This window comes from Podarcis raffonei, chromosome 6, assembly GCF_027172205.1.
Source record: "Podarcis raffonei isolate rPodRaf1 chromosome 6, rPodRaf1.pri, whole genome shotgun sequence".
Classification (NCBI taxonomy): domain Eukaryota; kingdom Metazoa; phylum Chordata; class Lepidosauria; order Squamata; family Lacertidae; genus Podarcis; species Podarcis raffonei.
In genome coordinates this window covers 78,654,826-78,679,458 of record NC_070607.1, presented here as the reverse complement: position 1 = coordinate 78,679,458, position 24,633 = coordinate 78,654,826, and the positions used below count along the sequence as shown (strand labels likewise).

Here is a 24,633-nt window from a genome sequence, read left to right as displayed (position 1 = left end):
TTTATGAAGGAAATTTGGGTTTGCCTCCAATTTTCAAGTTCCATGGACATTCAGTTCCCACTAACTCATCCTCACTATTTCATATAAAGGCAAGAAAACTGGTGCAGATATTTCTATTGATGTGTATTCAGGACTGTGACCTGAAAGAATACAAACTTGGACCTGCAACACACTGCACAATTTTGTCCTTCCACATAAAAGAAGCTCCTGCTCGGGTTCCAGCCAGCCATTCTCTCCAAACAAGGCATTTCTCCCTTCTCTCCCAGCCCATTGTTCCATTTTTCTTTTTCAGATGTCATTCTTTATTCTATAAGTACTAAGCATGCTCAGTCCTCATTGGACTATTCATTTTGTTGCCACTTTAGTTTGCTTTTTTTAAAAAAAAATACTTCTTCAGACCATGGCATTCTTCCAAGCATGCTGATATCTCCTTGTTTCTCTGTGACCCTGTTTTGGCTACAGTCTTGTTGCTATTCTCCACCTGAGTTTGCTATTAGAAGAAGTGATGACATGAAGCATCTTAAATTTGAAGGCTAAATAGTATAATGAAAGATTTCTCTGCTTTGCAAATATTAATCTAGGGTTCTTTGGCTTAACTTGCTGGCAAAGGAGCATGTTAGAATTTGATAAATACTTGTTTGCAAGACATTCAATTTAAACTATCTTAATAAGTAAGTAAGCAAGCAAGCAAGCAAGCTGTAAAGCCTGTAGAGAAGCTCAGTCATGTTTCAAAATAGTTCATTTTGATTTAGCAAGTTGGAACAGTGTCTTGAGAATAATATGGTATAGGAAATCCACATGCAGGTGAAATTTACCAGAATCTAAGGTGGGCAGAGATAAATGGGGAAGTAGTCCTAAAACTGGGTATTTCCTTTCCAAAGTGAAAGCTGGTAAGTTGATGGTATCTGAAAGCATTCCTAACTAATTAGTTATCTATGTTAATCAACACATCATTGGTATAATTAATCTTCTTACTTGACATAATAAAAGAGAATTTTACTCTCAGTTGAAATTGTTTAAATAAATTCACAATTCTTGCACTCTTTTTATTCCAGTGCAGCTACTTAATAAGGGCCCTCATATTTTCCAATGCTTATGCTGTGGAAGGATTAGGGATGAATCAAGCAGCCTCCTGCTTTCCTGTTTCATTTCATTTTCACTGGCACTCCTGTCCTGTCCTACTGACTTTTCTGAAAGAACATGCAAAGTCTGCATTTAATTAGTACACATTTTGTATAAAATAAACATTTTCAGTGTATTTTCTCATAAAATGTATTTTTAATGTAAAATACTGGTTTTTTGTGCTCTTTGCACACCTAATCTGCAATGCAAAATCCAGTAAGTGCAAACCACAACCGGGGTGGGGGGTGGGTTCCTGTTCAAAGCAAAAATGCTACAAATCCCACAGAGTGGACCCAAGACCTTGGTCATACTTGAATAAGGGGTTTCAGTCATATTTTGAAATGGCAGTTATGTCAATTGTCTACTTTTGTTAGCTTCTCCAGCACCAACAAGGACAGGCCAAGCAGGGAGCTTATCTGGCAGCCCCAAACCTTTCTCTCCTCAAGTCTCAACGCCTGCTAAACAGGAAAGAACATCCACTCCAGGAAGCATTCTGAATCTTAATCTTGGTGAGTTAAAATTGTCAGTACCAACTTTCATTTTATCAATGCTATTTGCTATATGAGAAGTTTCAAGGTGATTCTATGAGTGCAGAATCATAAATGTGGACAGGCACACTTTCTGTTTCCCAATTGAAGCAATTTCATTCAATTGAAGGATATTTTAAATGCTTTAAAAATATCTGGGAAAATACATAGTTAAGCAGATACAGGATTCTGAGAACTAAATGATATTTGCTTACCTGCTCTACTACCAAAAACCATAGTTCCTTATTCTTGTATAAAACTAAATATTTCTGACAAAATCCTCTGGTCCTTGGATACCAGTGGTTTTCCCAATCAGCCTCACTTCAGAAAAGCCCCCTGGCATATTTGGGCAATTTGTATAACTTTGATGGATAGGTTTTGTGAGAGCCCTGACTAGGGCTTGACAAAGCATTATGCTAAGTATGCGACAGTATAAGGTTTTCACATCAGCATAATCAAGGATCAGAGCTGGACTCTTAATTCTCACTCAGTACAGCTTTGATTATAGAAGGAGTTTATACTCAATTGTACTCCTTGACTGCAAACCTTCACATCAACTTCAGTGAAAATTAAATCTGAAATTGAAATCTGATCAACTTCTGTGAAATTTAAGCAGCCTAATTGTTTTTGGGATTGCAGACATGCTTCCAAATAGTCGTTCAGCATTTATTTTGAAATGTTGTAATATATGTTATAAATATTACCAAGTATTAATACTGAATGTGGACTGATTGAATTAGGTTTTTTCCTTGACATAAACAATTTCTGTTTAAGCTGTGTTACGTAATGAAAACACTTTTATTTAATATTCTAGATCGTAGTAAAGCTGAGATGGATCTGAAAGAGTTGAGTGAATCAGTCCAGCAGCAATCCACACCTGCGCCACTGATTTCCCCAAAGCGGCAAATTCGCAGCAGGTTCCAGCTTAATCTTGACAAGACAATAGAGAGCTGTAAAGCACAGTTAGGTATGCACATGGTAATATCAAATTTTCATTGAAGGCATTAGAGTTGAAACATTGTTCATTTTAACATAAATGGGGGGAAATCTTAAATATGGTGTGTTGTCCATTGTGCAGAGAGTTTGGCTTGCATCTTAGCAAACCAGGGTTCAAATCTTCTTTATTTGGGGAGGCAAATGAACCTTGCTTGCAAAACTAATACCTGAACAACCTACTTCACAGAATTATTATAAGTATCGTATATAATTAGTCTGTTACAATGTATGTGTGTTCATTATTTTATATCTATGGCTTAATTCTTAAGTTTTATAAGCCTCAATAATTGTAAAGATGTGTGGTAGAAATATATGAATAAATAAATAGTCTTCTTTTATTCTTAGGGATCAATGAAATATCTGAAGATGTTGCAGTAGAACATAGCGACTCAGAGGACTCTGAAAAGTCAGATTCTAGTGATAGTGAATATATCAGTGATGATGAACAGAAATCCAAGAACGATCAGGAAGAAGAAGAAAAAGAAGGTGCAAGAAGTGACAAAGAATCTTTGGCCATGAAAAAAAAACCAAAACCACCAACGCCAACTGAAGAAAAAGAAGAAATTAAAAGTACAGTCTCAGAAGTGGAGAAAACAGATACCCCTGTCAAAGAAAAGGCAAATGTAGACTCTGATAAAGAAGTTTCTGAAAAGGGGAAAAGTTTGTCACATCCTACAAAAGAGAAGTTGAAAGGTAAAGATGAGACTGACTCGCCAACAGTACATCTTGGTCTGGACTCTGACTCAGAAAGTGAACTTGTTATTGACCTAGGTGAAGATCAGTGTGGGCGTGAGGGACGCAAAAATAAAAAAGAACCCAAGGAATCTCCTCCTAAGCAAGAAGGTAAGAAAATATACTTTTTCCTGTTATGCATATTGGCAATCTAAGATTAAGCACTTTGCTGTCCGTGGTGTTCAGTCCCAGAAATCCTGATACCTTATGTGGTGTGTGTGTGTGAACGTGTGCTTCTAGAATGGGGTGGAAATAATTTTATTTTCCTTAAAAATCTAACTGCAGCTATTTTGAGGATTACTTCTCAAATAATATTTGCTCAATGTTGTCAAACATGCACATATAGATATCGATTTTGAAACCTTTATTGAACAAGGTTCAAATGCTGTCTTTGTATTTTCTCACTGTTTGAGCATTGAGGAAATACCATATTTTTCGCCCTATAGGACGCACTTTTCCCCCTCCAAAAATGAAGGGGAAATGTGTGTGCATCCTATGGGGCGAATGCAGGCTTTCGCTGAAGCCTGGAGAGCGAGAGGGGTCGGTGCGCACCGACCCCTCTTGCTCTCCAGGCTTCAGGAAGCTATCCCCCCAGCCCGGCAAGCTCCCAGAGCGATGCCAAAGCTGTGTGCAGCTTCGCCATTGCTCTGGGACCCGTTCTGGGGGCTGGGGTCGGGGGAAGCTCCGGCTTCCACCACTTGCAGCCTCGCAAGCTCCGAGAGCGATGGCGAACGTGCGCGCACCTTCGCCATCGCTCTCCAACCTGTTCTGGGGTCTGGGGAAGCTCCGGCTTCCCCCGCCCGCAGCCTCGCAAGCTCTGGGAGCGATGGCGAAGGTGCGCTCACCTTTGCCAGCGCTCTCCGACCCGTTCTGGGGGCTGGGGTCGGGGGAAGCTCTGGCTTCCCCCGCCCACAGCCTCGCAAGCTCCGAGAGCGATGGCGAACGTGCGCGCACCATCGCCATCGCTCTCCGACCTGTTCTGGGGGCTGGGGGCGGGGGAAGCTTGGGATTCCCCCACCCCCAGCCCCGCAAGCTGCGGGAGCCACTCTGGCTCCCGTTCTGAGGGCTGGGGGAGGGGGGGAATAATTTTTTCCCTTTTATTCCCCCCCCCAAAAAAAAATCTAGGTGCGTCCTATGGGCCGGTGCGTCCTATAGGGCGAAAAATACGGTACTTGTGCTTACAGTAAAAACAGAAAGGGATCAAAGGACCACAAAGCCCCACTGTAGGACCATTAACAAATCAGCTTCTAACCCATGAATATAGCTCATGCATTCCACAAGATGCCAGAAATAGAGGCCTGCAAAGCGAATTGTTCTGCATGTTAAAATGAGCCTAACCATACTAACACAGGCGAACAGCATGTTTAGGTTTAGCAGACTGTGATCAGTCTGATTTCAACATAAGATACTGATGTGCTTTTCTCTAAAAGTCTCAAAAAGAAGTGTAGAGTTGAAAGGGATCCCAAGGATCATCTAGTCCAATCCCCTGTAATGCAGCCATCTCAGCTAAAGCATCCATGACAGATGGCCATCCAACCTCTGCTTAAAAACCTCCAAGGAAGGAGAGTCCACCACCTTCCAAGGGAGTCCATTCCACTGTCAAACAGCTCTTACTATGAGAAAGTTCCTTCTCAACAAATATTTTGAAGAATAAGGTTAGAATTATCAGAGTTTTGAATATTTTAAAATAATCAAAGTAGACTGTTTCACTTGCATGCACAGACATGTGATGAGTGCTGCTGGAATGAATAGGGCTAGGGATGCACAACTGAGTCCTAAACTGCAGCCCAGGAAGCAGGGCTGCTAGGGGCAGTTCACGCAGCCGCAAATGGGAAATGGGTGTGCATAGTGGGGAAGCAGCCCACCCCCATGTGCCACTGTATGCACTGTGTGTACTTTGAATATACCTGAAGTCATCCCACTGTGCTGTACAGAGCCAGGTGGCCTGTGCCCCTGTAGTGTGCTTCTACAACTGGGGGGGGGGGGCAAGGGTGAGGTAGGAGAGATGAAGGAATCACCCTGCTGAAAAAAGCAAGGCATTAGTATACAGTGGTACCTCCGCTTGCGGACGGGATCCATTCCAGAGGTCCGGTCGGATCCCAAGGTTTCCGCAACCTGAGGACCACTTCTGTGCATGTGTGCGCAGCGAAACCCGGTAAAATACTTCTGGGTTTGCCGCACGCATCCCGAAATTTACGTAACCAGAGGATTATGTAAATGGAGGTTCAACTGTATCTTCCAAAAATGTATCTTTGCTACAGTGGCTTGAAAACATGCAGCTGTACTATAGATTGCACTAGCTTTTGTCATTATGTACAGAGTATTAGTATCTTGTCACTCTTCAGATGTTGGACTCCCATAAGCCCCTACCAGTCTGGCCAATGGTCTTGGATGATGGGAGTTTGAGTTCAACAACATCTGGAGGGACCATTGGTTCCCAATCCATGATCTGTATTCTGCAATGCTCAGACAAGGCAGATGGTAGATAGAAAGGTTAGAAACACTTCAAGAAGTTTTTTGGGGTTTTTTGAGATTATTTCAAACCTTTCGGTATTTAATGTGAGAGAGGGAGAGTTGAATTTGTGTCACTGTTGCTGGTGTTATTTGTAAGCGAATTCTGTGTTTTGTTCTATTGTTTCTGAGTTTTATTTAATTTTTGGTTTGGACTGCATATATTACAATTAGTTTAAATAAACAAATGAATACATTCTTACTTAAATTTCATCTTCCCTGGCTTTCGGCAGCATGTATATGACTTGTGTTCTTTATACAGTGGTACCTTGTCTAGCGTCCGCCTCGTCGCACACCCGTTCCGTCAAACGTCCACAGCAAACCTGGAAGTACTGGAATGGGTTACTTCCGGGTTCGCTGCTCGCGCATGTGCAGAAGCACAAACTACTCCGCGCACGTGCACAGACGCGGTGCTTTGTCCAGCGTCCTTTTCAGCCCGCGACTGGGGCTCCGGAACAGATCCTGGTCGCAAAACGAGGTACTACTGTAGTAGTATCCAATCACCAGGGAACGTGTGATCATGACAGTCTTGAAATCTTGGTGTGTTTGCTGCCTATAGTAGCAAATTCCTGAAACTTCTGCTGAGAATGCAATAATTAAGGGTGGTTTTATAATCTGAATGAAGACGTTTCAAAACCTAATATATGTCAGTGTAAAACAAGGATAAATAGTAGCTCTGAGGCATCATCTATATGATGTGAGGGACTAAAAATAGTTCCAGAGTAGATGATGGAAGGGTCAAAATGAAAGTTTAGAGGCTCCTAGAGTGACAAACATATACCCCACAGAACTTGGTTTACTTTCTTTTACTTCATCACATTTTCTCTACAGGCAAAAAGATGGCATTTGTAGGTCTGTGATGTGTCAATTGCTTTTGAAAGTCGGCTGGCAATGAACAATGCAACTTTCACCCACTGAAAAATAATTATGTGCATCGATATCTGTTGTACTATGTTCCTCACAATAGTTTTGTTTTGTATTACCTGAATTGTCAGTAAAAAATATCATGTTTTTTTTCTACCCACTTAGCTGCAGCTAAAACCCCACCTTCTTCAACAGTAAGTAGTCAGCCTCCAGCTGAAACTCAGGTGCTTACTCGATCCGCATCCCAGACTCCTCCAGCTGGTGTCACAGCTACAACAAGCACTACTTCTGCTGCCAGTACTCCAGCTGCAGCCACCGGGAGCCCAGTGAAGAAGCAGAGGCCGCTTCTACCAAAGGAAACTGCCCCAGCAGTCCAACGGGTTGTATGGAATTCTTCAAACAAATTTCAGACTTCTTCTCAGAAATGGCATATGCAGAAGGTGCAAAGGCAACAGCAGCAGCAACAGAGTCAGCAGCAGCAACCTCAGTCCTCCCAAGGAACAAGATATCAGACAAGACAGGCCGTGAAAGGTATGTATCACCTTTCCCATTTTGTTTTCACTGCTGTATTTTTGCTGTGGTCATTGTGCTCAAGTACTTCAAACTATTCTTCCATAAATTTGTCCTGTAAAGATATGAAAATGCAAAATCGCTCCACCAGTGTGGTCCTTAAGTGTACAGTGGTACCTCGGAAGTCCATTCAACTTCCAAAATGCTCGGAAACCAAGGCGCGGCTTCCGATTGGCTGCAGGAAGCTCCTGCAGCCAATCAGAAGCTGTGGAACCAGACATTCGGGTTCCAAAGAACGTTTGCAAATCAGAACACTCACTTCTGGGTTTGTGGCGTTTGGGAGCCAAGGCATTTGGGAGCCAAGGTACAACAGTACTTAGAATAATTTGTTTATCTGCAGCATTTTAGTTGGAATGTGAACTGCAATATCAATATCAGTATCAATATGGAGATGCACAATATACCGTATTTTCCCCTCTATAACACACAGATTTTTTTCTCCTAAAAAGTAAGGGGAAATGTCTGTGCGTGTTATTGAGCGAATGTGTGGTCCCTGGAGCTGACAGGCGCAAGTGAAGGCAAAAATCAGGCAAATGTCAAATCGTCTGGAGAAGGGAAGCCTTGAAAAGAGGAAGCTGCTGCTTTCCTGCATTCTGCCTCAGGGTCTTACTGCCCACCCGCTTCTGTTTCCTTACTGTGTTTGCCCAAACGGAACAAAGAGCAGAGAAAACCCCTCCCCTCCAGGCAAGCAGAGGGGAAAGCAGAGCGTCCTTCCTTCTAATTCCTCTCCGTGCGTCTAGGGACTCGCAGGCAACATGCAGGTGGGGGGGGGGGAGAGAGAGAGAGCTGGCTGGCTTGGGTGGGTGGGGGGAACTTTTGCCTTCCTTTCCTCCCTCCGGTAAAACCCCTCTCCTGCATTCTTAGCCAGCTGCTTCTCCGCACACCCCTCTCGGTGCTCCTTGTCCCTTCTATGTTTTTCCTTCCCTCCCCACTTAAAACGTGGTTCCAATCACGGATCCACATGGATCCTCAGGATCTTTGCATTGGGCTACCCCAAATTCACCATCAGATCACATAGCAATGATCTGATGCAAAAACAGGGCTGCAATGGTGCAAAAACGTGGCTACAAAGCACGGATCCACATGGATCCTCAGGATCTTTGCATTGGGTCACCCCAAATTCACCATCAGATCACATAGCAATGATCTGATGCAAAAACAGGGCTGCAATGGTGCAAAAACGTGGTTACAAAGCATGGATCCACATGGATCCTCAGGATCTTTGCATTGGGCTACCCCAAACTCACCGTCAAATCACATGTCTGTGGCCGCAGCATCAGGCACAAAAATGATACATCCACTGTTTCATTCAGAATTTTTTTTCTTGTTTTCCTCCTCTAAAAACTATGTGCATGTTATGGTCAGGTGCGTGTTATCGAGCGAAAAATACGGTAGGTTGTATCTAATGCTGTCTGTGCTTGAGTCCCTTCCTCTATAACCCCCCCCCCCACACACACACACACTTAAAATCTGCTCTGGAGAGTTAGCAAACCCTCCCGTGCAAATTGTTTGTGTGACTGGGTACTAGGGCATGGCTGCAATGAAGAGGTGAGGAAAATGAAGTCCCATTGTGCAATGTTAGATTCCATCATATAATTTTGATTGGTTATAAAGTGTCCTTAAAAACATGTTGATCCCTTTTTATGTGATGACAGAAGGTTTTTTATTTTCTGTGAAACATGGTTATGAAAATGAAGAGTGCCAACCTTTTAAGAGGATAGATCCAAGTAATTTCTAGATTTCTTATTTTCCAAAAATGGGGAAACAGCCATTATTATCATTGTCCAATCAGTTCTTAATCTCATTAATTCTGAAATTTAATTTGCACCTAACAGATACTAATCTAATTAAATCTTCCTAATATCTTTAGACAGATGCAATCTGTAGATTTTGGGGTATCAACCTAATTTGCAGACCCCCCTTCCTCCCTGCCCCATTTTGCTTAATATCATACTGGAACAGTTCCTAATAACTCAACAGCTTGCTCACTACTTTGTGACATTTTACTTGGCCATAATCAAGGTATTATCCCACTATGGTACATTTTAAGGAGTATTTTCCAGTGGCTGGTGAAACCAGCATAGACAGTCACTAAAAGTTGCCCTAAGAATCCTTGCCTTGTTTTCTGCCCTGGTTTACACAGTTATGCAAGCATAATGTCACAGAATAAGGTATGTCACCACTGCAAGAAGTATTATGGGAGCATCACACACCAATCCACCAACACAAATGTTCTAGACTGAGATGTGAAAGGCTATTGAACAGAATTTATTTAGCATTGGTTTGCCTGTTTTTTGACATTTCAAACACACTGAAATCTGCAGTGATTCACTTGTGGGTTTGTTTTGTGTCCTTAGCTGTACAGCAAAAAGAAATTACTCAGAGTACTTCAACGTCAACCATTACCTTGGTTACAAGCACTCAACCTGTTTCCATAGTAACCAGTTCTGGATCAGCAAGTACACTTTCATCTTCAGTTAATACAGACTTGCCAATAGCAACAGCTTCAGCAGATGTGGCTGCAGATATTGCTAAGTATACTAATAAAGTAAGTTTTTTGTTTTTGTTTTAAAAAAGCACTACATTCTTACAAGTTTTACTTTGAAGTTCATGCAGTTGCTGATGTGCAACAAAGCAGGTTATCCACTTGCCTGAACATTTTTCCTCATCCTGTGATGTGGATAAGTTTAACCTTTGAACACGTGGAAGAACCTTAACAGCAATATTTTAAACTGGCTGCTGGTGTGTAGCTAGAAGCACTGCAACTTTTCCTGCCATAGTTCTCCAAAAACAGAAGCTTGGGTTTTGGGGTCAGGGATGGAGGGAAGAGACAAAAACAGCCCAAATGTATGCATGGTTAACATACATTTATGGATAAATTTTATTAACCCAACATGTGTGGATATATGTATGCACATCATAATTTTATTAGTACTTATCAGACTTATCTGTAATGTTTGACAAAGCTTTTTTTTCTACTTCGTGCGTGTTTCTTTTAGCACAGACAACCATCTGTATGGTGCATTAAAATAATAATGGGAAAACAAATGCAAGTGCTTGCCTCAAAGAGCCTAAATCTATATTTAAGCAGTAGGAGAAAAGTAGAGAAAAATTAATACAAGGAAATATAGTTTCATGTCCTTAAACTTTGCTCCAATTGGAGATGAGGATCTAAAGATTAAGCCTGAGGCTTAATAGAAAAGGTGGCCTTTGTGGAGGAATTTGAAGGAAGACTCTGAGATGGCACCATGTAGGTGTTCTAGCATAAAGGCTACAAAAGAGAATTTTTGATATTCTGTTCAGGGGAAAATGGTATTCTGAGCTGAGTATTTTCCACTTCAGTGTACAGAGCAATGATGTCACAGCAATAGCTTTAAGCCCTGCACTTCTTGGGACAGAGTAGTCTTACAGATATGTAAAGCTATCTCTATAGAAGCTATTGGTACAGGAGCCCATTGGATACAGCTGTATGGGAGTAGCTGAACTATATGAGTTTCTGGCAGCCGAGGAATATGATGCCTTTGCTTGGCCTATCTGGGCAAGTGGTATGCCACAGTGACCAATTGGGTCTTGCTCGGGAAAGCCAGCATCTTTGGACAAGCACTTTCAGCTATGGTTACCAAACATGGCTGCCAAACAGATATGGGGGCTTTGATGGTGGAGTGGGGATAGAGGATGAACTGTCCTGTAATTAGTGTGTGCAAGGTGTGACACAACAGTTCCAAAGGCTTTAGGCTCTGGTACACATGTGGTAGATAAAGGACTGTATATGAAGGGTTGACATTTTTATTTTTAGGCAGGGCTGTAAAGCCTAGTCTTGCATACCTTCTCCCTGAAAAACTTGCTACACATTCTGTGTATGCAAGAGAGAAATAGTAGATTTCAAATCACTTGTAAGTCATAAAGTTCATCGGTTGGCCTTGGGCAAGTCAGCATCTTTCAGCCATACTTTCTTGCCTGGGTAAACTAGCCTTGTGTACTACCTGGACTCCTTCAAGGAAGACAAAGGAGAAGTGGCCAGAATGAGAACTGAGCAGGCAAGGCTGTAAACAGGTGCTTCATTGAACATCAAGCTTAAGTGCATAGCTGGCCAGTTTAAAATACTGCTGTGAAAGTTTCCCCGTGTGTTACAGCTGGCGTACCTTAACACCACTAGTGAGACCACACAGGGGCAGCACAACTGGAAGAACAATTAATGACAAGTAAGTAATTCCATTTTTGTTCAGGTACCAAAATCATGAAGTAAAAACAACTCCTGCTTCTTATGTGAAGTGGTTCTTCTAAAATGTGTTCATTTAAACATAATGAGAAGTTTTAGAATGATGAAAAATGAGCCATCCAAGGGTGGTGCTTTAAATGTTTACAAAGTGCATTTGCCCTCTCCATTGTCTTTATTTTAAGAAGCCATTCTAGTTTCTATTGATGTAACTTTATTTAAATAAGAAATTTAGGCAGAGAGCTAAATTGAACCTTACTTTTAAAAAAACATAGACGTGAAAAGCAAAAATGAGGAATTCCTCACATCATGTTCCAATGTAGCCATTTGCCTGAAGTGGAGAGAAACACAGGCATCTGCCCTGTTTATCTAAACTGCTCAGTGAGTTGATGCCATGTATAAGGTCACAAATGATGTTTAGAAAGTTCATGCAGTTTCTTTCTCCCATCTCAGTCCTGTAGGTATCTTGATCCATTTTGCTACCTCATGAATATTGACATCTGATCCTGCATCAGCAACTTGCATGGTAGACTGTGAACAGATTCCCAGAGTACTGCATTTCAGACTCTCAATGCATAAATTAGGACTAAAATTAAAAGTAAACGGCTCCAGAATGCTTTCTTGGTGTCTGATGGATGCAAGCAAATAGAGTTGGATTCTGATTGTCATTTTGACATCTAACTGCTATAATAATGCCAACATGGAATTCTGTGTTTTGACATGGTGATTGGTGATTTGAATGCTCTGATGGCATTACAGATACATGGCAATATTGTAATTTAACACCATCTAGAGAGAACCTATGGCATTCAGATTGAACAAGTAAATAATGAACTATGAACTCGCCACATGTCTGAGAGTCCAGTTGTCTGGCTACCAAACTAAACATACTCTGAAGTGATTTAATCATAGCACGTGGCACCCCACATTGTAGTCTGAGGCACACACAGATACATCCCCCCCCCCGGCAGGTATGCAATCATGTTGCATGCAATCATTTATCATGGCTCTGTATAATCACTTGTTATTTGATTCCTGAGATTTTACTCATAGTGAGATTAGAAACCGATATCAAAAGAACTAAATGGAGAGGTGATATTTTTATTCACACACAGAAACCCACCCAAGTTCATAGAATCATAGAAATATAGTGTGAAGCAACCCAAAGGGCCATCTAGCCCAACCCCTTGCAATGCAGGAATCATTGCTAAAGAATCCCTGACAGATGGCCATCTAACCTCTGTGTAAAAACCTCCAGTCAGGGAGAGTCCGCAACCCTTCAAGGTAGTTCGTTCCACTATTGAGCAGCATTTATTGCAGAAAGTTCTTCCTAAAGCTCAGTTGTTCACTTCTATTCATTGTGTGTGTGGAGTGGATGAATCTCAGAGGTCAAGAGGTATCAATACGACCTAAGATACAGTGGTTGCTGGATTTCTTTTATATTATTGATATGATTTACAAAATCCACTCAAAGAAAAATGTGTTAGTAGTTTTTATAATATCCTACGTAAGAAATTATGGAATGTTCCCGGGATAAAGAAATTTAAAAAGCAAGATCATTTTTAATACCTTAATAAACTTTTTTTTTAACAGATGATGGATGCCATAAAAGGAACAATGACAGAAATATACAATGACCTTTCAAAAAATACCACTGGAAGCACAATAGCTGAGGTCAGTGTCTTTTGCCATCAGCAAGTCACATTTTTTTCTTTAAAAAATAAAATGTGAAACACTTTAAAAATAAGTAGAAATCTGCCTTTTAAATATTCTGCAGATATGTATTTGAGTTCTGGCCTCTTTCTGATCTAATACCAACTATTGTGAAAACTACTGGTTGCATACTGTGAGAGAGAGGAGCTCATTAAAGTTTATAACATAAAATTTTAACTAGGTTGCTCTTGCTAAAAGCTGCTACTACTGCGCAGGACAATGACAATATAATAGTACTACAGTGGTACCTCAGGTTACAGACACTTCAGGTTACAGACTCCACTAACCCAGAAATAGTACCTCAGGTTAAGAACTTTGCTTCAGGATGAGAACAGAAATCACGTGGTGGCGGCGCAGCGGCAGCGGGAGGCCCCATTAGCTAAAGTGGTACCTCAGGTTAAGAACAGTTTCAGGTTAAGAATGGACCTCCAGAATGAATTAAGTTCTTAACCAGAGGTACCATTGTACTTCCTTAAATGCATGGCAGACTAGCTATTCCAGGATTGTCCTTCAGGCCTTCTAAATCTAACTTGTTTACACAAGCAAAATATCTTAGGTCCAGTTTACAATTTGAAATACTCAATTGACAGGGAGCTTATTCTGGCTTGCACACATAGGGCTAAACCATTGTTTAGTAGTACATAGGAGTACAGCCAGTGTCACCACCTCAATTTGTTTAGTGAATATATTGTTTTCATGGAGGAAGGAAAGGATGAGGGAAAATGAGTTTCAGTATCTTATCTTTTTTCTTTCCTGTGATTCAGGCACATTAACTAACCCTTCTCTTTTTCATGCCACATAGCAAGGGAGGGGAGAGAGTGACTGTGCGATGCCCATGTTACTCAGAGTTCTGTAGGCAACTAATGATTTACAGAAGCATGCTGATCGTGACATTGCATTAAAAAACAGCCTTGACTCTTTTTTTTTAAAAAAAAGACAGTTATTTTTCTTTAAAGTCAATTTTTCTGAATGTTTATTTATTTACTAACTACCTTTATAGCCTGTGTTATAACAAAACTTTTTCAGAGCAGCTTACAACATAAAACAAGCAAAACTTTTAATAGCAGTAAAATGAAAATTAAATCAGTTGGGGCACTTTTGTCACTCACTATGGTGCTAACAATATTAATCCTGGTCCATATACCTCAGACTGTACGAAACATTAAAAAAAAATTGAGTTCTTCATGTAGAACCTTTCTTTTAAATTCTGCTGGATACATATTTAATATATGTAGGTTCCTCTTAAGGACTCTCATTTTTTTGTGTACAGATTCCCTAGCAGTATTATTAGAGAAAAATTGCTCCATTTGCTATCCATTTTGCTGATGAATTTTGCTAAAATCTCTTATTATGAGTGTGAAAGTTGTTTTTTTGATCGGTCTCCTAGTTTCCTCTCTGTTTACTGTTTGAAATACCAGAAGGACAAAATTTGCCATGTTTTAAGCTCTTGTTTCTCATCACTCTTGGCATAAATTCCAGTGCTCTTTTTGAATCACGCAATAACTGGTTAAAACCAGCAAACTAAGCACATCTATTTATGTATTGTTGTGTGTGCGTGTGTGTTTTTTACTTTATTTTATTTGAAATTTTATTTAGAAGAAGGGCAAGTATGAATCATGAACTCTAAAGTCCATATTTTTTTCTGGGGCTCATTTAGTCAATTTAAATATACCCTTCATTAGTTGAGCCATGGGTTATAAAAAATGTTAGTTATTTGTAATAGTATATAGATACAAATCCATAGGAATCTTTCCTCCCTTTTTACACACAGGTTGGAATGCCTTTTTTGATATGGTGATTATTGGAAAACAGAAATGTATCATCTAAAAACCAAGAGAGGGTGCTTTTTTCCCTTCAGAATCATTTTGTTCATATGCAAACTTATGCAAATTAAATCCAAAACTCATAGGGTTGATAAAGACTTTTTTAAAATCAAGTGACCTAATTATTTCTTTGATATTCCAGATTCGTCGTTTGAGAATTGAAATAGAAAAGCTTCAGTGGTTACATCAGCAGGAACTTTCAGAAATGAAACACAATCTGGGTATAAAAAATGCAGTTCAAAATAATGATGTTGCCACTTATTTTTTAAAAGGCCATGGCAGTATCTCAGCTGCAACTCTGTGATAGTACAAATTGTCCTCCCTAGAAAGAGTAGAAAATGTGATGGAACATGCCATTCTAGACTGTTCCTCACATGTACGGTCAGTTAGAGTGGGCCAGTTCAGACGTCTGAACCAGCTCAATATAGTATTTCCTGAACCACAATTTAAATATGTACTGTTTTGAGAATGGAAATATGCTTACTCTTTTTGAAATCCAGAAAGCAAGTTAAACTGCAAATTGGATAGTAATTGTTCATTTATAGTTCATTCATGGGAACCAATAATCAGTAGTGTGGTAGATACGTTGCCTAATGCTGCACTTGCAGTTACAGAATGAAGCTGTTGTTTTTCATCTAAAAGTCACTAATGCATCTAGAGCTAAAACTTAAATTTCTAAATTACCATTTGGACCCACGGTTGACTATATGCTGTCTGTCTGTTGACTAGAACTCACAATGGCTGAAATGCGTCAGAGTTTGGAACAGGAAAGAGATCGTTTGATTGCCGAAGTGAAGAAGCAGCTGGAACTGGAAAAGCAGCAAGCTGTGGATGAAACCAAAAAGAAGCAGTGGTGTGCCAACTGCAAAAAAGAAGCGATTTTCTACTGTTGTTGGAATACCAGTTACTGCGACTACCCTTGCCAGCAAGCCCATTGGCCGGAACACATGAAGTCCTGCACACAGTCAGGTAAACAATATCTTTTTAACCCAAGTGTGGGAAACCTTTGACCTTCTAGATGTTGCCACGCTACAATTCCCATGAGTTCCATGAAGCCTGGCCAATACCCAGGGATGGTGAGAGTTGTAGTTCAGCAACATCTGGAGGGCCAAAGGTTCCTCACAACTGTTTTAACTTATTTGTGAGTGAACATCATCCAGTTACATAATTTAGAAATCCTTTTGTTTTCATTTTAGCAACTGCAACACAGCAAGAAACGGATACTGAAATTAGCACAGAAACATTAAATAAATCATCCCAGCCTACCTCCAGTGCACAGCCGGCACCTACAGAAACTGCCAGTACTCCAAAAGAAAAAGAGGCAGCTGTTGAAAAGAGCAAGGAGAGTGTTACAGTAAGTATTTCAGTCAGTCATTTTACTTGTATGCCGCCTTTCTAAAGTTAAAACAATGCTTGAGGTGGCTTATGACATACTTCTTTACTTAACCACAACCCCCTTCATGTAAAATTTGTGAGAATGTATAAACACTGAATTCTGGTTTCCTGTTAACATTCTTGAGGGTTCATAAGAATTAAAACACATTTTGGAGATTTGTCTTTAATCTTACAAAGTTATTTCTTCAGGGAAGGGACCAAAATGTATCTAGGCTCTCTCATATTTCATTTCATTTATTTGTGTCCAATCTTCCTTCCTTTAAGAGGGCCCAGGGCAGTTGACAACATGAAATTTTATAAGACCAATTCCAAAATCAGTAATTAAAATGACAGTGCCCAAATAATCTTATCTCCTTCCAAAGGCCTGGGCAAATAAAAATGTGTTTTACATTCTAGCTGTACTACCACAGGGGAAACCCCTCTCATACTTTTTCACCCTCCTTGGTATCCACAGTGTTGGTACTGCAAGAAGGCCCCCTCCCATTGTAAACTGTGTGCTTAGACATATGGCAGAAGACACTCCTTCAAGTACTTTAGGGCTTTGTATACTAGTACCAACGCTTTGAATTGGACCCTGAAGCTCACTGGCAACCCGTGTAGTGCTCTCAGAACCTGGAGTGATACGCACTCTTCTGGCTACTCACAATACTAGTTGCAGCCTCCAGACTGTTATTAAGGACTCATGTAAAGCACATTGCATTAATGTTATGGTTATCAGAGCATGGATTACTGAGGCCAAACTATCTCAGTCCTGGAACAGCCACAGCTGATGAACCAGCCAGAGCTGGATATAGGCCCCACCAAAGCCACCTGTATATTCAGTGACACTTTGGCCTGTAGGAGTACCCCAGACTTCGAAGCTGCTCCATCAAGGGGGGGGGGAGATGCCACCCCATCCAGAACAAGCCAACCCCTTAATTCCTGGACCAGAGACCACCCACCCACAGGACCTCCATCTTAACTAGATTCAATTTCCATTTATCAGCCCTAGTCCAGCCCATCACTGTATCCAAACACTGACCCAGTGCCTGCACAGCCTCTCCAGGTGGTGCTGTAGATATTGAACAGCATGAGGGATAAGATGGAGCCCTGTGGGACTCCATAACATAAATCCATGGGTCCAGCCAGTGCTGTTTTCTGGAAGTGACTCTGCAGGTAGGAGTAGTTAATCGTGCCCGTTTCTCAGTGAAATTCTAGGAGAAACAACAGCACTTTGCTATATAGTTTTGTCCTTCACCATGCCATGCCCTAATGAAATTTCATGCAATATTCTGCCACTCTCATTGAGTCTCATACTCTGGGTGCATGAATGCCCACCAACCTTTCTCTATTCTAGCCCCTTTGAATCGCAGATTGTACATGCCCTGTAGATACACTCATATAGCATGCCCCGGCAATTCTACCATGCGCCCAAAACTCAGGTTTGAAACTGTTGCTCAAATTACCATATCCTCAAATAATTCTGTACCCTAACACTGAAATGGCAGGCAGTGGAATACATAAGCTGTCATTGGCTACATAAGCCTTGTATATCCTTGTATATATCAATTAACATTCTTCTGATGGTGTGGATTAGGATATGATTTCTAATCAGAGATGTTAATAACCATTGTCGCACTGACAATATCTTTATGAAGAGCTGGAATTGCATATTTATTCCTTCATTCCCAAACCCTGTGTGTTTAGTAAAATAACAATATATTATTTACTTCACCAATATTTAATTGCATCATGTCTCATTTGAACTATTATTGGAGAACAGGACTCAAGGTATACTCATGAGCTCACACTTTCTGTGAACCTACTTCATAAAACTTTATAAGTTTTTCTCTAGATTTTAAGTTTTTTCATTGAGGGGGATGCTTGAAATGCATTGGAAATTGGTGATGAGCCTTACAAAAAACCTTGACTGATTAATTAGGTACACACATGTTTAGGGTATTTTTAAAAGAGCAGTCTCTTGTGCTTGTAGCAGTGCTGTGTTTTGCTATGATCTGGCATTATTTGCAAAGAAAATGTTGGGTGCCTACAATTTCTACCATGGAACATTTTGCTTGAAAATCTCAAATTGCTTTCACATAATTGTTACACCTTTTTGAAACATCAAGCTGTATACATTGCTCACATTCATATTTTGAATTTTGGTTTCATTAACAAAAAAGTAACCTGTGAATTCATTGAGATGCAAATTTTAACGCAAGCCAAACATCTGACAAATTTCTATGATAATAATAAATAGGTGGCATTTATGTAAAAGCTGAACCTTTTGCTGAGGTTGCCTGTGCTGTCTCTGCAGATAGCAACAGGTGTGACAAGCAGCCAGCCTATAAAACTGGTCCAGGTCCCGCAGACCACCACCTATATACCAACTACTCAACCCACAATTGTAAGTACTGCTTTTGGCATTGAAACAGCTCATTATCTATTGTGGGGGGCGGGGTTTTCTCCTGTGTTATCAGGACATGAATTCACCGGTCCCAAGTCTATATTTGCAGTGTAAAACTCCTTATTTTGCCGTACAACATCTCCATTTCCCTCATGCCATATAATTTCATCATAGAGCCAACCAAGGATTCAAAGACTAGCCAACATTCACACATAGTTACAGCTGCATTTTTGGGGGGGAGGGGGGGTAAACATTACTGCAGATATGGTGAGCTCTGCCTTTGTGCAATGTGAACAAGTTTTATTTTAGCACTATCCAGGTTATGCCAAACAAACCAAGCCCTAACAATATTGCATATATGTTCCGTGTTTCTGGAATTGTCGCATTGCCATTGTACGTCATGATCTTTTGCTGCTGAGATAGGAAATGTTGGCTGTGATGTAAGAATTAGGCCACTGTTCCACATCCATTTAATCCCTCAGGCTTCTTAATTTCCTTTGTGCAATCACCATGTGGTAAGCAAAAGTTAGACACATTTAACTATTCATCCAGTGCTCTTCAGGCCCAAAAATGCTCAACAGAGAGACTGAGCTAGAGTTCTTCATAACAAAGTGAACTTGGAGCTTCTTGTTTCAAAAAATCTTTCCGCCACAATTAGAAGATGGAGGGTGGTGTTGGGATTTACTTGTGCCTGAAATAATTTTACCTTAGAAAGTTCTGCTGGTTGAATTTTACCTTGCTTTGCTGACCATGATTGATCCCTCCAGAGCGGTATGTTTTCCTCAAAATCAGATGTCCTGGTGATCCTGTTTTAATTTTTGACAATACTGCCTTAAAGCAGAAGGGAGAGCCTTGGTGATTTTTTGCCCTACTTGACATTTAATTCTATAATTTACAATGGTCAGTACCAAATGTTCTGTTTGGCCATACCAAATGTTCCATGTACATTTACTGACCTACTGTGGTCATAATGGTAATGATCCTACTGTTCCAAGGCACAGTGCCCAAATCCACTAATTCTCTTACTATGTGAGTATTAGACATGTTTTATTAGCAACAGCTGGCCTAATGCTATTGTGGAATGCATATATGAGTTTAGTAATAAATCCTAATGCCTTAAAAGGGCTCAACACATCAAGGTTCAAGGTTCATCCTACAGTTTGTGTAAAGAAAGCACTGGTTCAGTTCCTGGTACATGTGATGGAAGTCTCCAGGTTACTACATTTTGAAAACAACACAATCATGGTTTGTTTTTTTAGCTGTTGTGCCCATTGTCTCCTGTAAATTGTTGGTTTGTGAACACTTTGAAGACCAGGATTTACCATCTGATTTGAGTGAACACACTTTGTTTAAACAATACATAGAGTTTGTTTTCTAGTGACTAGACAGAATATTTGTGTAATACAGAAACTGTAAACACTTTTAATCAGATTTCTACTGTTTAAGGGATTGCTTGCAATTATATTGAGAGGAAAGTTACACACAGGTCTGAGGCTGTATAGCAAGGAATAGGAAAACTCATTTTTTTGACTTGGTACTGAATATCTTGCACACGGCTCAGAGTGCTTATTATGTACAGTAGTGTATTATTATGTATTACGCCCTTTATTTCCCTGGTAGTATCATGCTGAGGCTTTCTCATGACAGGCAATCCTACGTTTCTGTGCTTGTGGTTGCTGACATGTGTGTTTTGGTTTTAATCCACAGACCATTCCTGTAGTAGTAAGCCCTACAGCTGGGACCGTGGCAATGAGAACAGGAGTTCAATATGTTCAGACCACAATGCCTGTCCAAGTACGGAGAGTCTAACTGCTAACAAAGGATTCCAGGCAGCTGTTGGAGTATATAATCGTCTCTGTAATAGAAATGTTTTTTAAAAAATCCCTGCAGTTCATTGGATTAACCTCAAAGGTTCAGACTTTTAGCTTTGTACAGGTGTACAAAGCATTTATTACACTACATTAATGTAAAGCATTAGCGCTGGCTTTAAAAAGCTTGAGGACTGGTAAAATTCATGGTAAATCTATGCTTCTGTTGTAAATTATGTACATTTTGTGGATGATGTTAGAGTACCATCTCCTTTTTATATTTGTATTGACTTCGACGTATAAGGAGTGTTGGAAGCTGGTGAAGGAAAGGTTAAATCAGACTTGCCACAAACACCACCAAGAGAAATGGTTTTCTGGGAACTGCAGTTGCACACATAAATCAAGAATGAGAAGACTGAACCACTTGCCTTGCCTTTGGAGACGGAAAAAAACACACGCCTGCACATTGGTTTGTGCAACTGAAGCTGGAACTTGCCGTTTTAAATTTGTTAAATCAAGCATTTCCAATCTTAAGGCTCCTCGTACATTAAAGGACATATTTTGTGTTTCATATTTAAAATGAGAGAGATTGTTTACAAAAAGGGGGGGTTAAATTTCATTCATGCTAAGAGAAAAGGAAAGTCGGAAGCTAAATATCAGATCAATAGTTCCAGAGATAATGAAAATGGATTTTGGGGCGTATGCTTCCTACTAGGTTATGTTTCAGTTGTATTGCTGCTGCTTCTTTTTTTAAGTGTCCAAAGGACTTTGAAATTGTTTTCAAAGGGAACAAGATGGAGAAGACTCTTTACCAGGAAACGAGGGCAAAGGACATTGATGCTGGAATAGAGCATGTATTATGGGATTTTTATGTTTTTATGTAAGCATGAAACAGTACAGTATGAGAGAGAAAGTAACCCATGAAAACACTGTCTGTTACACTTAAACTGTAGTACCATTTTGTATGTTGTGTAAACAAAGCATTGAACAAAGCAAGGTGATGTATGTATATGAGCAAATTAATTGTATTATATCATTCCAGTACATTTTGTTGTACATTTTAGTCATATTGATTTCTCCCATTGTTTATAAAGGATGCAGTTTGTACAGTCTCCAGCTAGTACACACATTAGAAGAAAGAAGAAGAAAAAAGCTAGAAGGAAAAAAAAATCAGGAGCAGAATATTTGTGAATTGCATTGTGTCAAAGATAGCCTAGCTGGCCTTATTTGTGAAGCATAATTGCTTTTAGCATATGGAAGTATTTTTTCACATTTTCTTTGTATAAAATTTGTATTAAACTAAATATCTTTTTTGATTATTGTGTTTCTTTTACTAAAGCAGGTGACGCACAATATGCTTTGGGATTTCCCAATTTTTTCAGGGCTCTTTAAGTTTCTTTAATTCTTCTTTTTTTAATTAAACTGTTTTAGAAAAAAAATGGGTCATGTTGGGTTTCCATTTTCCTTCTGAAAGCCAGGTTACATTTACATGTGTCCTTTAAAAACAAGAACTCCATTCTGATCCAGCTGTATTTCTCTGGTAGTTGATACTTAACTGCATCACTACTTGGCATGCTTACTTACAATTTTATATTATTCTCTTCACTTGTTCTGCTTAGCAATGGAAACTGTTCTGAGAGCCCTGCAGCCTTCCTATTCAACATTAGCAAATATGCAGATGTTTTCTTGTTTTCATGTGCTTCTTGGACATTGAACAGACACAGAAGAGTAAGAGGTATTTTACTTTTTATTTATTTTAGAATTTGTCAGCTGCTTGCTTTTCCGCACAGCTATAAGTTTTGTCTGTTTGATGCTTAAATAGGGCTAAGTACATCAAATTATCTTAGGTCCCAAAACTGAGGTGCCACTGAGGAGGACTGAGTCCCAGCCAACCTAACCTCAAACAAATGAGGCGCAGAGAGGCTGAAGAATTTTTGCTGCTTACTAATACCACCTTTACTAGTTTGGTTTCTCTTTTTCTTTGTTCGCTTGTTTCTTTTCTTTTAACAAAATAAAAATCTACTGTCAGTATTTCACTCTTGCTTTCTCATAGCTTTGGCTGGCAAGTCAAATGCTGAAAAAGAGAGAGAGGAGAAAAAACAAACCAATTTCAGGGTTGTCAAAGTCATCAAAACTGACTTCCAGCATCTTGGGGTCTCCTAATGTGAACCTTCACCATGGCATTTGCCACCAGAGAGTCAAGCCTATTTCACATCTCACATCACAGTAGCTCAGACTCTTAATCTCAGCGTTGTGGGTTTGAGCCCCATGCTGGGCAAATGATTCCTGCATTTCAGGGGGTTGGACTAGATGACACTCATTGTCCCTTCCAACTCTACAATTCTGTGATTTATGCCAGCAGCTACCACCACAGTCCTGTCAACAATAAAGCCCATCTTAAGACACTGAGCCCTTCTGTTCTGTAGACCATTGTACTGTGAGGCCCCAAGACAGAGAAGAACAATCACTTGAGAGTGAACCTCTAGTCTTTGGGGAAAGTTGTTCACCAAAGTCCAGTGTCCTTTCAAAATGTAGACTATCACTCATGCAGGAAAATGGACAAGTTTACATATTATGCACAGTTTGGACTTGATCAGTTTCAAGAGACACAGGCTCTTTAAAAACCATTGCTGCTTGCCAGTCTATTCAAAGCACACTGTGTTCTGACTAATAACGTATTGACACTTCTCTCAAATAATCATGATGATCCTGATCACAAGCAGGCCACTACTGCGTCACTTCATCTGACATTTAACACCAAGAAGCAGGCAGCTTGTGGGCAAAAGTAGACATGATAAGAGATGTGGGATCTATGGTCTCATTAAACTTGTCACCCAAAACAGCTGCTTTGGTGGTGGGCAGGAAGCAGAGCCCACCATTAGGACCACAGGGTTGCATCCCACTTATGTCATACTCAAGAGTAGACCCACTGAAATGAGTGGACTTAATGGGCGCTGTTCACTGCTTCAGAATAAAAGAAGTCAGCCCTTGTAAGCTACTGCCACTTTTTTAAAACAACAAACAAGAACGAAAACTGCTAAAGCAAGTTTTGGAAAAGTAGCTTGTAAGAACAAGACTGAAGTTAGGAACTTGATTTAAGGGACTTTTTAAAGGGTGGATATGGCAGGGCAGTCCCAAGAACATGCCTGTTTCTTCGGTAACCTCTTGTTCACTCTAGATATGATTACTGGGGAGGAAGTCCCTTGGCACTCAGTGAAGCTTAAAGGGTAAAGGGACCCCTGACCATTAGGTCCAGTCATGGCCGACTCTGGGGTTGCGGTGCTCATCTCGCTTTACTGGCCGAGGGAGCCGGCGTACAGCTTCCGGGTCATGTGGCCAGCATGACTAAGCCGCTTCTGGCAAACCGGAAACGCCATTTACCTTCCCGCCGGAGAGTTACCTATTTATCTACTTGCACTTTGACATGCTTTCGAACTGCTAGGTTGGCAAGAGCAGGGACTGAGCAATGGGAGCTCACCCTGTTGCGGGGATTCGAACCGCCAACCTTCTGATCGGCAAGTCCTAGGCTCTGTGGTTTAGACCACAGCGCCACTTACTTCTACATAAAAGTGCCTAAGACAGAATTGATCATTAAGGACTGCAAGCTGGGCTTTCCTTTATAGATTTGTAATATTACCAGTAGCTGAGTTTAGTGTTTGCTTGCTTGTCTGTCACGGGGGAGGGGGATCATTGTGAGGGAGTGACAGATACCCCTTTTCCAAACAACACTTTAGCGCACCAGCAAGACCAAAGGCCCATTTTCTTTCCTTACTGCTTCAGCTTGCAAAAGCAGCCTGTATTTTTTTTTACTCTTATTCCTTCCCTACAGTTGGTGTGCTTAACTAGGCTTGCTTTTTCCATTTTTGCTTAAATTATGCTGAACAACTTGCATGAAACTACATTTGTGCTTTCCATAGAGAGAGGCAATAGTATGGTGACAGTTGGAATAACCATTCCCATGGCACCAGGG

General features: G+C 40.4%; 1 protein-coding gene across 10 annotated transcripts in view; it reads left to right on the top strand.

Moving 5' to 3' along the window:
• ZMYND8 (zinc finger MYND-type containing 8) overlaps positions 1-21,979 on the top strand; it is an 85,563-nt gene extending 63,584 nt beyond the window's left edge. For 8 of the 10 annotated variants that reach the window (XM_053394168.1, XM_053394167.1, XM_053394175.1 and 5 more), the window contains 11 exons: positions 1,497-1,631; positions 2,464-2,616; positions 2,991-3,488; positions 6,918-7,283; positions 9,680-9,870; positions 13,132-13,212; positions 15,217-15,295; positions 15,804-16,043; positions 16,271-16,428; positions 18,766-18,855; positions 20,563-21,979. In XM_053394168.1, the coding sequence (XP_053250143.1) occupies positions 1,497-1,631; positions 2,464-2,616; positions 2,991-3,488; positions 6,918-7,283; positions 9,680-9,870; positions 13,132-13,212; positions 15,217-15,295; positions 15,804-16,043; positions 16,271-16,428; positions 18,766-18,855; positions 20,563-20,664 (2,093 nt within the window). In that variant the 3' untranslated portion in view covers positions 20,665-21,979. Of the gene's footprint in view, positions 1-1,496; positions 1,632-2,463; positions 2,617-2,990; positions 3,489-6,917; positions 7,284-9,679; positions 9,871-11,455; positions 11,525-13,131; positions 13,213-15,216; positions 15,296-15,803; positions 16,044-16,270; positions 16,429-18,765; positions 18,856-20,562 lie in introns of those variants that run through there. The other 2 variants (XM_053394171.1, XM_053394176.1) reach the window with 2 other exon arrangements.
• The last annotated feature ends 2,654 nt before the right edge of the window (positions 21,980-24,633 follow it).